This window comes from Poecilia latipinna, unplaced genomic scaffold (genome assembly GCF_001443285.1).
Source record: "Poecilia latipinna isolate Pla-1442-1.1 unplaced genomic scaffold, P_latipinna-1.0 Scaffold939, whole genome shotgun sequence".
Classification (NCBI taxonomy): Eukaryota; Metazoa; Chordata; class Actinopteri; order Cyprinodontiformes; family Poeciliidae; genus Poecilia; species Poecilia latipinna.
In genome coordinates, this window is record NW_015113555.1 from 81054 (window position 1) to 94069 (window position 13016).

A 13016-nucleotide genomic window follows, 5' to 3' on the forward strand; every position below is an offset into this window, starting at 1 on the left:
CCATAGGCAGTGGAATAATATTGAGCTTTTTTTATGTTTTTTTTTCTCAGAATAGTGAACTGCCTTGCGCAGCAAAACAGTTCATTAACATTAGCACAAACGTTAGCATTTCACGGCCCTGACTATTGAGGTAAAAGCATTAGCCTTTTACCTAAAATAACCTATTAGCTAATTTTCTTACTTATTAGCAATGTTTAGTATATTAAATGAAGTGAGTCAATGACAGACAACATGCTAGTGATGCCCCACATGCTACTGATAGCATTCATGCTAACATTAGCATTTTGGCTAATTTTAACTTATGCATTCATTTTAACATAATGAATGGTACAAGTAGAGCTTAGTCAACATGCATCTGCCTCTCCACAGATTATTGACTACAATTTAGCTAAGCTTAGCATTGATGATTATTTTTAGCATCAGAACACTGGGTCCCAACCGACGGGCACACTTTGGCAGGCCCCGGTTAAATTTCTTCAGGTATTTTCTAGTTAAATTCTGTACCTTACATTCTTTCATAAAGGTAAACTCCTTTATTTAGACTATAAATAAATTAACACAACATTTCTCTTTAGTTTTCTTTGCTCTCTATGAACAGTATGTGAAAAGATCAATCTCCTCCCTGAGCTGTTGTTGCTGTCTGACGAAATGCACCAAAACAACCAATCAGAGCCAGGAGGCGGGGCGTAGTGCTGTCAGTCATCATCAGGTACGCACTGCTAAATGTGCTAACAACGGAGAAATGACTTATAGTAACAGGAAAACCATTTATCCATCAGTGGCTATGCTACGTAGACTGAGGACCTGCTAACTGCAGCGTAACACAGCGAGGTAGTGATTGACAGCACTAAGCCCCGCCTCCTGGCTCTGATTGTTTTTTTCTAATTAGCGGTGGAAGAAGGCAGAGGAACTAATTATTTCACAGGTTTTCTGTGTCATGATTTACTGATAGTTTTAACAAATGTGTAAAAATTTATATATTTTTTAAAGTTGCAAGGTGCAGCTTTAATTCCTGGTTTGCAGTACACGTTCAGTTGGTGGTGTTGCCTGTTGCAGCTCATTTGGATTTAAAGTGACAGCACCTAAAACATCTGGAACTCAGACTAAAATCTATTTATCAAAGAATAATTTTGATAAAAAATATAATGGACATGATTGGTATCGCCCACAGACCGATCCCAACCTGTTGAAGGATGGATCACCTGTAAAACTCAGGATTTAATTACTTCAAATGGTGAATTTTTCTGGATGAAAATAAAGTCGTAAAAAAGCTGCAGACACGTGTTCATCCCTGTTATAAAACTTTTTGGCTCCTGTCAGCTGTAGTTATTCAAATAATAAGGCGTTGCTTTTAAAGATGAGAGTTTGTTTTGGTTTTAACCCCTTGTGCTTCTGGTTTTCTGCCTCCTCCTCTCCCTGGTATCAGTAAAGGAGAACCTGGAGACGTTCAACAGAGAGTTTTTCCCCTCAGGGAACTATCTGTCTGTTTGTTGATCTGAGTTTGTTCAGGCTTGTACTCCCTGGAATGAATCCAAACCAATAAACAACCTCGCAGCGTTTGGGTTCAGGAGCGTGTTCCTGGAGTGAACAGTCTGGTTTCCCAGCAGATGTTGACCAACACAGACCAGCTTTTGTCTGCAGATCCGCGGCTGCATCGGATCGGTTCTGGTGGGTCTGAGAGGAAAACCGCCTCCTGGTTCTTCACCCTGCAGCGGAGAGACGGGCGAGGTCAGGCGAGTGAACCTCCATCTGAAAACGTTTATAATGCTTCATGCTAAAGTTTAAAAGTGTAACTAACAGCAGATAATTTGAGATAATCTCTAAAATAATCTGAAACAAGTTTAGATTTTACTCTATTTTCTCCTTAAGGTGTTAAAAAATCAACAAAACATAAATTGTCTTTATTCACTGTAAGATTAAATAGATTATGAACTCCTGAAGACGTTTATCCAATGTTTATTTGTTTTTAAGTTTTAAGTATTGCTTTATTAACAGATATTTTTGCAACTTAAATTCTATGTCAATAGTATTTTATTTGCATTTCCTCATATTTCTGAGCAATAGAAACCTTTTACTATTATATTTTTTTAAATGCTTGTGCAATTTTATTTCCTACATATTCAACATTAGTTTTAGACTGAAATGAATTAGACCTCTAAACTCTTTCAATTTTGAATTTATTTATTTGTAAATGTCACATTTTAACATTTTACAGTCTCAGTTTGGGATTTTGTGTTACTGTAACACCTTTTTAGATTTTTATATTTATGCCTCAGGCAGAGACCCAGGAGAGGCTGAAAACTTTATGTGATACGTTATAAAGTTCCTCAGAATCAGATAAACGCTGAATGTTTGAGATAAAAACAGAAGATGGAGGAAAATGGAGCAAATTAATGAAAAATCAGGAACAGTTCAATAAAAAAAACTTTATTAGACATTAAATGTTGTTATAGTTTTGGGTTTTTCATTACAGCACAGTTTTATCTTGTTGCAACTTTTTGTTTGTCTAATTCAGCTAGTTTTACTTTGGTTTTAGAGAACATTTGCTACGTTTTATGAGTTAAATATTGTTTAGTTGTAGCAGTTTTAATTTTTTGATACTTTGGTTCATTTTCATGTGCAGAATTCAAAAGGTCAAATTATTGTGTTGTGATTAAACATTGACTGGGTGATAAATAACAAAACAATATATCGTTAAAAGAAAGACATTTCTGAGTTCAAGAAGTTGTAAATTTGGGAGAAAAAAACTCAGATATTTTGAGATTAATCTCAAAAAGGTTTCATAAAAATTTGGACATTTCTGAGCTCAAACAATTGCAAATGCAAGATGAAAAAAAACAAAAAACTCAGATTACTCTCAGATGTTTTTTGGGGGGATAAAACCCCACTAAAATTTCTGAGCTTGAGAAGTCAAAAATGTTCTACTTTTGAAACTCAGAAAATTCTAAAAAGTCACAAATTTCCATTTTTTTTCTAGAAAATAATATGAAATTAATCTTTAAGCAAGAGAAAACTTGTTTTTCCTAGAGTTTAATCTCAACGTTTCTGAGTTTTTCAAAGGAAAATTCCACCTTTTTGTCTGTAACTGGCCCTGATGCTGTGCAGAAACCCCCTACTGCTATCCGTTTCAGTGTTGGAGATCCGGGTTGGTTCTGGTATCAGTGACGGGCCGAATGCAGAACCAAGCAGTTCGTTTCTGTTGCTGAGATGCAGAGGAGCGTGGCGGGTCCTGCAGTATGTTTCCACCTGGTGCTCGTCTGGTTCCTGGAAATTGTTTCAGGTCTCAGGCTCCATGTGAGCGTTATGTAACGATGCCTCAACGTGTCTGAACTCTGAACGCTTCAGATAAAATCTGTTTTTCACATCAGGGAGATGAATAAACAACATTAAACCATTTATCCATTACTTTGTAGATTAAGCAGAAAAACGTCCGTCTCTAATAATCATGATTTCTGTTTTCATTTAGATTTTATTCATTCAGCTTTTGTTTCCTACCAGTCCAGTTTATTTTATCTTCAGAAAAAAAAAATTCCCAGGAAAAAAATCATAAAATATTCTGTTTTCTATGATTCACTTTATTCACCAAAAGTGGCATCTAAATGGTTAAAGAGTAACTAAATTCACAGATTATAGTATGACACGCTAACAAAGTAAAAATAAGAAAACTTAATCTTTATTCTCTGTTGTTGGAGCAGCTGCAGATAAACAGGATAAAATGAAAACAGAGACGTCTTCATGTCGGATCAGGAAACTGACAAGTCAAGACAAATAAGACGCTTTAATAAATTAAATTTTTCTCATCTGAATTTCATGCAAACTGATGACTCATCACTGCTGAGCAGCTCTTGTTGTTCCAGTGGGCGGGGCTTATGCTCTTTGTTTTAATGGGGTGTACTTACTTTCCTACAGTTGAGCTGGAGAGTAAAAGGGAATGTGGGCGCGTCTCATCCTGCAGCACCAATTAAACTGCAGTTTAACTATAATTGGTGCTGCAGGATGATTCACTGATACGGATTTAAATAAGCAGAAAGTTTCTGACTAACCAAGAGGTGGCGCTGTTCCTTCATCTGAACTCAAAGGTCTCAGGGTTTGGATGTTTCTCTTCAGAAACTCAGAAAGGAGAAATAAAACCATCGGCACCTAAAAGAGGCTCTGAGGAACTCCCACAATGCACCTGGAACGTTGTTGTTTCTTATTGTTTTGTTTAGACGTTGTGAAACACTGTCTGTGTTTTGTTTGTGTTTTATTTTATTTTCATGACCAGCTTTACTAAGAAATCTGTTTGGTTCTGATTGTTTTAGCTCCGGTTTTTACCACCTTGACCTCCCATGACCCTGCAGAGTTAACAGGGGTATGAATAATTCTGGACTTAACGTCACTGAAAACCAGTGTGTGTTTTATGTCAGTGCCCTCTACAGGCCAGGTGAGGGAAGAGCAGCGTCATCTGTTCCTGACAGAACGCTGACTCAGCATTTCCACCTGGATGGTGGCAGCAGCTGCGTTTCCAATGACCGTATAACTGCACCAATTACATGTTTATAACATTCATGCTGCCTCATACGACGGACATGTTGAGGAACATGAGTCTTGTGTCTCTTCACTCTTTCTGAGCTCAATGGAGAAACATTCACAGTGTCCAGCTGCATCATTACCGGGTGTGTTACTTTACTCCTGCTTCATCCATTTATCAGATCTATTATCTATTACTGATCATGTGTCCAATCCATCTGAATCAGTTCAGTGAACAGAAAACGGGGCTCTGTGGCTCCATCTAGTGGGCTGCCGGCAGCAGGACGATCTGACTGAAAAGATGCTGACGGGAGTTTTCCTCTGCAGGTGGAGATCCAGAGCTGAGCTGATGTGAATCCACCATGGATCAGTGTAAAGACAAAGAGACGAAGAGGTTTATGCTGTTTAAAGACAAAAAGATGAAGGCCAAACCTCTGAGGTGAGGAAAACTCCACATCTCCACAGAACCTCCCAGCAGCGCTCTTGGTTCTGACTCCTTCTGTTGGTTACAGTATAAAAAAGCCTTCGATAAAGCTGTCAGCTGATCCGGGCCTGGACTCCTCCAATCAGAGGTCGACATGTCTGACGTGGTGCTGGCCCAGCCGGTATGTTGACCTTTCACTCCACAGTCACTCTCTGGGTCTACATAATGGGCAGGTTTCAGTTTGGACCCCAGATGGTTCAGTTATTGGTAAACTCCTGAATATATTTATCTTTTCCTTGAATGTTCTGTGTTTTCGCAGCACTCCAAGACCAGACCCTGTTGAATCTGAATGCGTTCTGGAACAGAAACCTGAGACTAAAAGTGAAGCTAAAGATAAAACCAAATCTGCTGACAAGACAACGTAAGTACCAACTGTTGATTCACCAGGACAAGTCTGGTGTCCCAAACAGACCACAGTCCACAGAGCCTAGAGACACCTAAAGCAAACCGACTGGTGTTTGATCAATCTGAACATTTCTTGATGTCTCAGTCCAAAGAGTCCAAAGATGAAAATCAACAAGATGACCAAGGAACAGGAGGAGTCCTGGGCCTCCATTTGTCCACCTGGAGACAAGGACGCTGTAAGTGTCTGTCCATCTGTCCAGCAGCGGTTTCTAACTGACACACATCTTAGAAATACCATCAACAGTCTGGCAATGCTCAAGTTGTTTATTTAAAAGTGCTAAGAGCTGTAAGAATTAGCTCCAGACATGTAGACTCAATGAATCACTTAAACAGAACCTGCCTGATAACATGGAGAAGATCTCAATCAGCAACACATCATGTCCAGATCTAAAGAGCCTCCAGAACCGATGAGAAGCAGAGAGCAGAAAGAGGTTCAGATAACCAACTCTCTCTGCTGACAGGCTTTTAGATGATGGGGTTCCACTCATTACTCTGATTTTTACATAAAAGGAAACCAAGGTTTGGCTGAAGGAGTCTTTGGAGAAGCTGGGCAACAGGGAGCTGAAGTACTTCCACAAGTGTCTGCGGACCATGGACAAGTCCAAGGACGGCTTCAAACCCATCAAGCAGATCAGACTGGAGGGTGCAGACACATTGGACACAGTGGAGCTGATGATTCAGACGTACCCAAAGAAAGTCAGAGTGGTGACCGAGAAGATCCTGGAGAAAATCAACACAAAAAAAGGAAATGTAATTATCTATACTAGAGTGGTGAATATGCATGAACACTCTAATGTCAATACTATCACCAGAATCTGTGCTCAAACTCTCTTTATTCATCATTAAGGAGGTTCACAAGCGGGTTCTGGACTCTCTGGACAATCTGAACGACAAACAGCTGAAGTACTTCCACTGGTTCCTCCAAACGGCAGACGAGTCCAAGGACGGCTTCAAACCCATCAAAAAGAAGGACCTGGAGGACGCAGACAGACTGGACACATCGGATCTGATGGTTCAGACGTATGACACAAACACCAAGGAGGTCACAGAGAAGATCCTGAAGAAGATCAAGAACAACAAAGGTCTGTAAACGTCTCACAGATCATCAACTGACTGGATCATCGTTGATATCGACTCTTTATTGGCTCCAACAGGCAAAGACATACCAGAAGCTGAGGAGCAGATGAAGCCATCTTCTCCAGCTGAAGCAGAAAGTAAGAGTTCATGATGTGAAGTGGTTGGAGTTTAGTTAGGATGCAGATATGATGGAGGGTCAGGATGAAGAGCAGCAGTTCAGTTTTACAGCTGCTCAGAGAGACGGCCTCAGTTTCCTGACAAACACAGACACAGCTGAGTATCATCAACATAGCGGTGGTTTGAGACGCCGTGTTGTCAGATGTTCTGACCCGGTCAGGGATTGTAGAAGGAGTCCAGGTTCTGAGCCTAGAAGGACTCCAGTGGCGAGACCAGGAGAGTCTCCTTCCTGTGATCCTAACCCATCAGATCAGGGAATCTTCAACATGTTTGACGACATTCACTGAGTTCCTTTTTCTTCCGTCCTGTAGAGAAAGAAGTCTCCAAGGGTCTGGAGGAGTTTGTTAAGAAAGCTCCAAATGAAACCCTGACCCGGCTGTCAGAGGCTCTAGCAGCAGACGGTGTGTTGAAGTCCTCTGAGAAGCAACACATCCTGGAGAAGAACCACACCAGAGGAAACAGAGCGAGCTGCCTTGCTGACACAGTGATGGATAAAGGAACTGCTGCCTGTAAGAAGATGATCCACCACCTTCAGGCTGTTGATGCTACACTGTCCTCCAAGCTGGGCTTGTCCTCTGGTCCAGTTGTTCAGCAAGGTGAGTTCTGCTGGCAGTTCAAGGGTCTACATCCAAACATCCTGGTTGGGGAGAGATAAAGGCAACTTCATCCCAACTATCTTGACCAAAGACTTGGTGCTAATTTTTGGTTTCAACTCTCTTCCAATGCAGGTCCAGTTATCGCCATCCATGCCCCAGATGACTGCTCAACAGAACCCAATCCAGAACCAGAATCTGAACCTAGTGGCGTTAAACGTCTGCTAGGTTTAATTCCATTAAAAGGATCCTCGACTAATCTAACAGATTTAATTTCTTTAAAAGGATCCTCGACTAACCTACTGGATTTAATTCCGTTAACAGGCTCTTCAACTAATCTAAAGTAAGTTTCTGCACAAGTTACAAAATATTACATCTATAGATAAAAGAGTTTAAACATCCATTGATATATAATCAACATCAACCTTCACTCTCCCCCATTTCTCCTTATAATTCAATGAACCAAAGAGCTGAAGAGAGTAAAGACGACTGCTGGGAGCAGATCTGCCCAGAAGGGGACAGCGATGCTGTAAGTCTAATCTTCTTAAAACTCTCAGCTGAAATTATGGTGTTTATCAAAGAGATCAAGCTGATTTATGGAAAGTGGGATTTTTATTGCCAGAACGGGTAAAGGGTAACATGTGTTTCCCTTCTTTTTTTCTTAAAAAGGACATCAAGCAGTGGTTGAAGGAGCATCTGGAGGATCTGGACAGCAGGGAGATGAAGTACTTCCACTGGTACCTGCAAACTGCAGACAAGTCCAAGGATGGCTTCAAGCCGATCAAGAAATGCCGCCTGCAGCACGCAGACATACTGGACACGGTGGACCTGATGGTCCAGACCTACACCAACATCACCAAGATGGTGGCAGGGAAGATTTTCAAGAAAATGCATAAAAATAAAGGAGATGTAATTATCTGATTTTTTTCATTCATAATGAACATACACGTGTGCAAGAACACACTCTGTTACTTTTCCGATGTGATTGTGAGAGTCTTTTTTACATTTAAAGGGTTGTAAAGATTGGCTTCTGGATATTTTGGAAGAGTTGGATGACAGAGAGATGAAGTACTTCCACTGGTTCCTTCAAACCGCAGACAAGTCCAAAGACGGCTTCAAACTGATCAAGAAGAGCCGCCTGGAGGGTGCAGACCGGCTGGACACAGTGGACCTGATGGTTCAGACCTACGCCACTAAAACCAGGGAGGTCACCAAGAAGATCCTGGAGAAGATTGAGAAGAATAAAGGTCCTTCCTGCAGAAATGAAACCACTGCTACCATTGAAAAGCTTCAGAAGTTACAAAATAATTCCAGTTGATTTTTTTTCCTATAGAAACTGTTGTTCCTGAAGTTGAAGAACAGAGTAGTCCATCTTCTCCAGCTGCTACAGAAGGTATGGCTTCTCTTTTTTCACTGAACATGTGTAGTTGATTGACTATACAGGTGTAAAAATCAGCCAAAGTCCAAACAGAGGCTTTAAATGTCCTTCAGAAAGGTTGATGAAGCTTTAGGCCTTCAGGAGATGTTTAAGGTTCAGTTGCATGAAAAGACAAGCATTTGGTTGAAAATATGGAGAAGGAACTGAGATAACGGCTGATTTCACCAATTTAAGGGTTTGGAGGAGATTTACAGGATTCTCTAACTACAGATAGAGTTAGAAGTTTAAGATCCACTAAACGCAGAGACTCAAGACATGGACTAGACCTGTCCTTGTATAAAACCAGACCTAAACCTGAGGCAGAACGTAGGATGTTCATCAGACATTGTTCCAGGTCTGCTTTGGTTAAGTCATGTCAGATCCTGTAATGTTGCTCATATCATTGCCGGTTCTGGTTGGTTCCCTGTACATCTAGAAGAGAGTGAGGAGGATCAGATCTCTCTATAGAGATCCATTCTGCTGCATGTTGCATGTATTTTTTCATTCCCAGAAGGAACTACAGTGACTCTGTTTTCTTTCTGCCCACAGAGAAAGTGCTCACCAGGATGCTTAATGACTTTGTGGAGAAGGTACCAAAAGAAACGTTATCACAGCTCATGGAGGCTCTCATGACTGGCAAGACCCTGATGTCATCAGAGAAGGAGACCATCCTTCAGAACCACACCAGGGTCAACATGGCCAGTTGCTTCGTTGACATCGTGATGGAGAAGGGAACCGACGCCACCAAAGAGCTGATGAACCGTCTTCAAACCATCAACCCTCACCTGTCCTCTGAGCTGCGTTCACCTTCTAACCCAGGTGCATTTACAGTTTTAAGCCACAGTCCTTCCTGTGTCTATGGACTGTTCATGTGTTCCTCAACCCGTCTCTGACCTTTCCCCAGATAACAAGGTCAAGAAACGTCTCTTCAGTGGTATAAGGTAAGGTACATTGGGTTCTAGCAATGGATAGGACTGTTCAAACACTACAACACCAGTTTATTCTCATAATTTGATTGAATAACTTAGAAACAACCATTTGGGCTGGTCAATACTTACAGCTAAATATGTTCTCAGTAGTAATATCCATACTCTTCCAATCCATAGGTTGAAAAGGTTGATATCCGACGAACAGGAAGAATCCTGGCACCAGATTTGTCCTCCATGGGACACGGATGCTGTAAGACAAATCTTTATCTATAACTGGGTGGATTCACAGCATAAACCACTACCACACTGCCTGGTGAAAACTCGATAGTTTACTAAAATTAATTGGTGTCCCTTCTTTCTGTTCTTAAGGAGTTGAAGCATTGGCTGAAGGACTCGCTGGAAAATTTACGGAACAAGGAGGTGAAGTATTTCTGCTGGTACCTGCGGACCGCAGATGAGTCCAAAGACGGCTACAAACCAATCAGAAGGTGCCGCCTGAAGTATGCAGACAGATTGGACATATTGGACCTGCTGCTGCAGATGTACCCTGGGAAGGTCAAGCTGGTCACAGAGAAGATCCTGGAGAAGATCAGTAGCAATAAAGCACAAGTAAATATATCAATATTTGTATCTATTATACAGTTTAGTCCAGTTTGACAAATTCACTTCAGAAAAATACTAATCATTATACTGCAATGGCATACAGCACTGGATTCTGGACTTTTTCGAAGAGTTGGGCGACAAAGAGCTGAAGTACTGCCAGATGGTGCTGCAGAGCACCGACAAGCTAAAGGGCGGCATCAGATCCCTGAAAAGAGCTCCTGTAGAGGACGGAGGGAAGGTGGACGCAGCAGATGTGATGATGAAGATGTATAGCTCTGATACCAGAGAAGAAGTCGAGAAAGTTCTGAATGAGCTCAAGGACAGTGCAGGTCCGTCAATGAAAACAGCAAGAGTCTGGCTCTTCATGTAGGCAGAAGACTAAAATTTTGGTTTGCTGGTTTCAGATTATGTTTTATCTGATGATGAGCAGTTGAGTAATCCATCTTCTCCAAGTGCTGCAGCAGGTAAGTGTTTATTACTGTAGTCAACATGCATAAACATAATGCAGTCTAGATAGATAGAGAAATTATAGCCTGTGTCAAGAAGTCCAAGATTAGGCAGGAGGACAGGAGTCTCATGGATTCAGTGAAACTAAAGAAAGGAAAAAAAACCACCAAAAACAAAGTCTTGAACTGGAGGATCCAGGAGGAGTCTGAGGTAGATGACCCAGAGGCTGCAGGAATCCAAGTTAGAAACTTCAGGGCCCTGAAGTCACTGCTACAACTGAGGACTCACAAAGGACTGTGGGAGGATGATCAAGAGAATAATGGCATAAATCTCTGGGGCCTGACCTTTCAACTAATGAGAGGATTCACTGTAATGAATGGTCCAATAATCCTGGATAATCCTGAACATCCATCCAACCATTGTCTGCCATTTATCCAATGTTGGTTTGGGGGTTGCAGAATAAGTAGGGAGACCCAGACGTCCAGCTCCTCCGGGGCAATCCCAAAGCATTCCCATAAGAAGAACATCATCCCTCCAGTGTGTGTTGGGTCTTCCTATCAGTCTTCTCCTGGTGGGATGTGCCTGGATGACCTCACCAGGGAAGCGTCCATCCTAACCAGATACCCAAGCCACATCAACTGGATCCTCTTGGTGTGAAGAAACCTGCTTTTCCTGCTCCAGTTCATGCCCTCGGATTTGGAGGCACTGATCCTCATCCTGGCCACTTCACACTCAGTTGCAAACCGCTCCAATGAAACCTGTAGATTACGACCAGATGAGGCCAGTAGGACCACATCATCTGAAAAACCAAAGGCTCAATCCTGAGGCCACCAAAGGGGAAACCCCTCAACGTAGAATCAGTGACAAAGGTTAAATCCTGCACAACAAGGTTTTGGCTTCAGCCACATGGAAAAGTGAACAGACCTTGAGGAACTCGGTGAAGTTGATAAATGGTTTTCAACTGAAGATAGAAACTCTGCCTCTCAAGAAGCTGAACGCCAAATGTTAGGGATGAAAGTGAAGGCTCTACAGTTCAGTGGTTGTTGAAAACCTTGATGTTCCCCAACCGTACGAGCCGTGTTGCTGAGGCTCCTGAGATGCTGAAACCTCCTCTCTCTGGAGGAATGTGGTGGTGAAGCTTGACGAACTGAAAGCTGTATAATAAAGTCTAACAGGTCATCATCCAACTAGTAGAAACATTCTCTCTAACGTCAGGAGGCCAAGAAGATTTAACTCTTCTTGGCCTGGTTGGGGGTCCATCCGCGGTCAGCCAGAACCACTAATAGATGGTCTTTTCAGAATAAAGTGAAAAATCTGTTATGCTTCCTGTCTTGTCATTCTTGCTGTAGAAAAAGGAACGAAGAACATGCTCCTGGACTTCATCAGGAAGGTGTCCAAGGAAACCCTGGAGCAGGTGGTGGAGGCGCTGGTGGCCGATAAGGTGCTGAGCGCCTCAGACAGAAAGTCCATTTTGGAGAAGAACCGAACCAGAGTGAACAAGGCCAGCTGCCTGGTGGACATCGTTTATGAGAGAGGAGCTGAAGACTGCCAGAAGGTGATCAATCAGGTCCAACGCATTGACCCAGCCCTGCACTCTGACCTCAGGCTCTCCCAGCAAGGTGACTTCATCTGCTTCCCTCTGAACAGGGGCTAGACTTAACGCTTCTCGATAAAAGATACAGGGTCTTCTTATTATTAATAATACATTAATATTCATTATTAGTAATGCTATTATTAATATGTTTATTATTATTCATCCATACGTCCGCTGTAATTGTTTATTTTCTCCTGTCTGCAGTTCTGTTCAAACGTCTTCGCTCCAAGATGAAAGACGACGGGAAAAGCAAAGGAGAGGAAGAGGAGGAGGAAGAAGAAGCAGAAGAAGAATGATCAGCCTGATTCTGTCCAACAAACAGATTCATGATATTTAACGTTTTTATTTCACTCTTTCATTTCAACCTGCAGTAATTAATCAACCGTCCAGATAAATCATCACATCTGGACGGTTTATTTCTATTCATTTTGTTTTTATTAAATCAAAACATAAATCCAGGACCTGAACGATGAGATTCTTCCATGTTTCCTGCAGCAGGTGATGGTGGAGGTGATGATGTCTGATGTTTTGTAACTAAAGTCATTTTAATGTTTCTGTTCTTTTCTACTGGAATAAAAATTGATCTGAAAAGTCAACAGTTTGATCAGTTTACTTATTGATGATCAAATAAAGGCTGGAAGGCCTCCTGACCATCACCCTAATCTCCCTAGCTGTCCATTAAATGCAGATTATTAGAATATTGTTTTATCTGTCCTTTAAAACTTTTATTGTTATTAAATATAATGTCAGTTAGCATTCAATTACAGGTAATACCACAGCT

At 41.6% G+C, this 13016-nt stretch overlaps 1 protein-coding gene across 6 annotated transcripts; it reads left to right on the top strand.

Moving 5' to 3' along the window:
- The first annotated feature begins 1342 nt into the window (after window positions 1-1342).
- LOC106957819 (uncharacterized) lies at window positions 1343-12833 on the top strand. 6 transcript variants are annotated; one of them, XM_015049306.1, is made up of 23 exons: window positions 1343-1728; window positions 3132-3294; window positions 4837-4948; window positions 5022-5114; window positions 5253-5354; window positions 5484-5574; window positions 5909-6148; window positions 6246-6480; window positions 6553-6612; window positions 6964-7248; window positions 7381-7588; window positions 7714-7774; window positions 7915-8154; window positions 8258-8492; window positions 8579-8638; window positions 9212-9481; window positions 9567-9603; window positions 9769-9841; window positions 9961-10200; window positions 10298-10523; window positions 10599-10658; window positions 11991-12260; window positions 12440-12833. In XM_015049306.1, the coding sequence occupies exons 3-23, from the start codon at window positions 4872-4874 to the stop codon at window positions 12529-12531; spliced, it is 3255 nt and encodes a 1084-aa protein (XP_014904792.1). In that variant the 5' UTR covers window positions 1343-1728; window positions 3132-3294; window positions 4837-4871; the 3' UTR covers window positions 12532-12833. The 6 variants fall into 6 exon arrangements, with proteins under 6 accessions (XP_014904792.1, XP_014904790.1, XP_014904789.1 ...); XM_015049304.1 differs by having other exon boundaries at window positions 3132-3280; XM_015049303.1 differs by lacking the exon at window positions 3132-3294 and having other exon boundaries at window positions 1343-1733.
- The last annotated feature ends 183 nt before the right edge of the window (window positions 12834-13016 follow it).

Coding starts and splice junctions, on each gene's coding strand:
- LOC106957819 (XM_015049303.1), top strand. CDS start 4,872: ATGGATCAGTGTAAAGACAAAGAGACGAAGAGGTTTATGCTGTTTAAA. Junction 6,149..6,245: donor TCAACACAAAAAAAGGAAAT/GTAATTATCTAT, acceptor TTCATCATTAAG/GAGGTTCACAAGCGGGTTCT. Junction 6,613..6,963: donor TTCTCCAGCTGAAGCAGAAA/GTAAGAGTTCAT, acceptor TCCGTCCTGTAG/AGAAAGAAGTCTCCAAGGGT.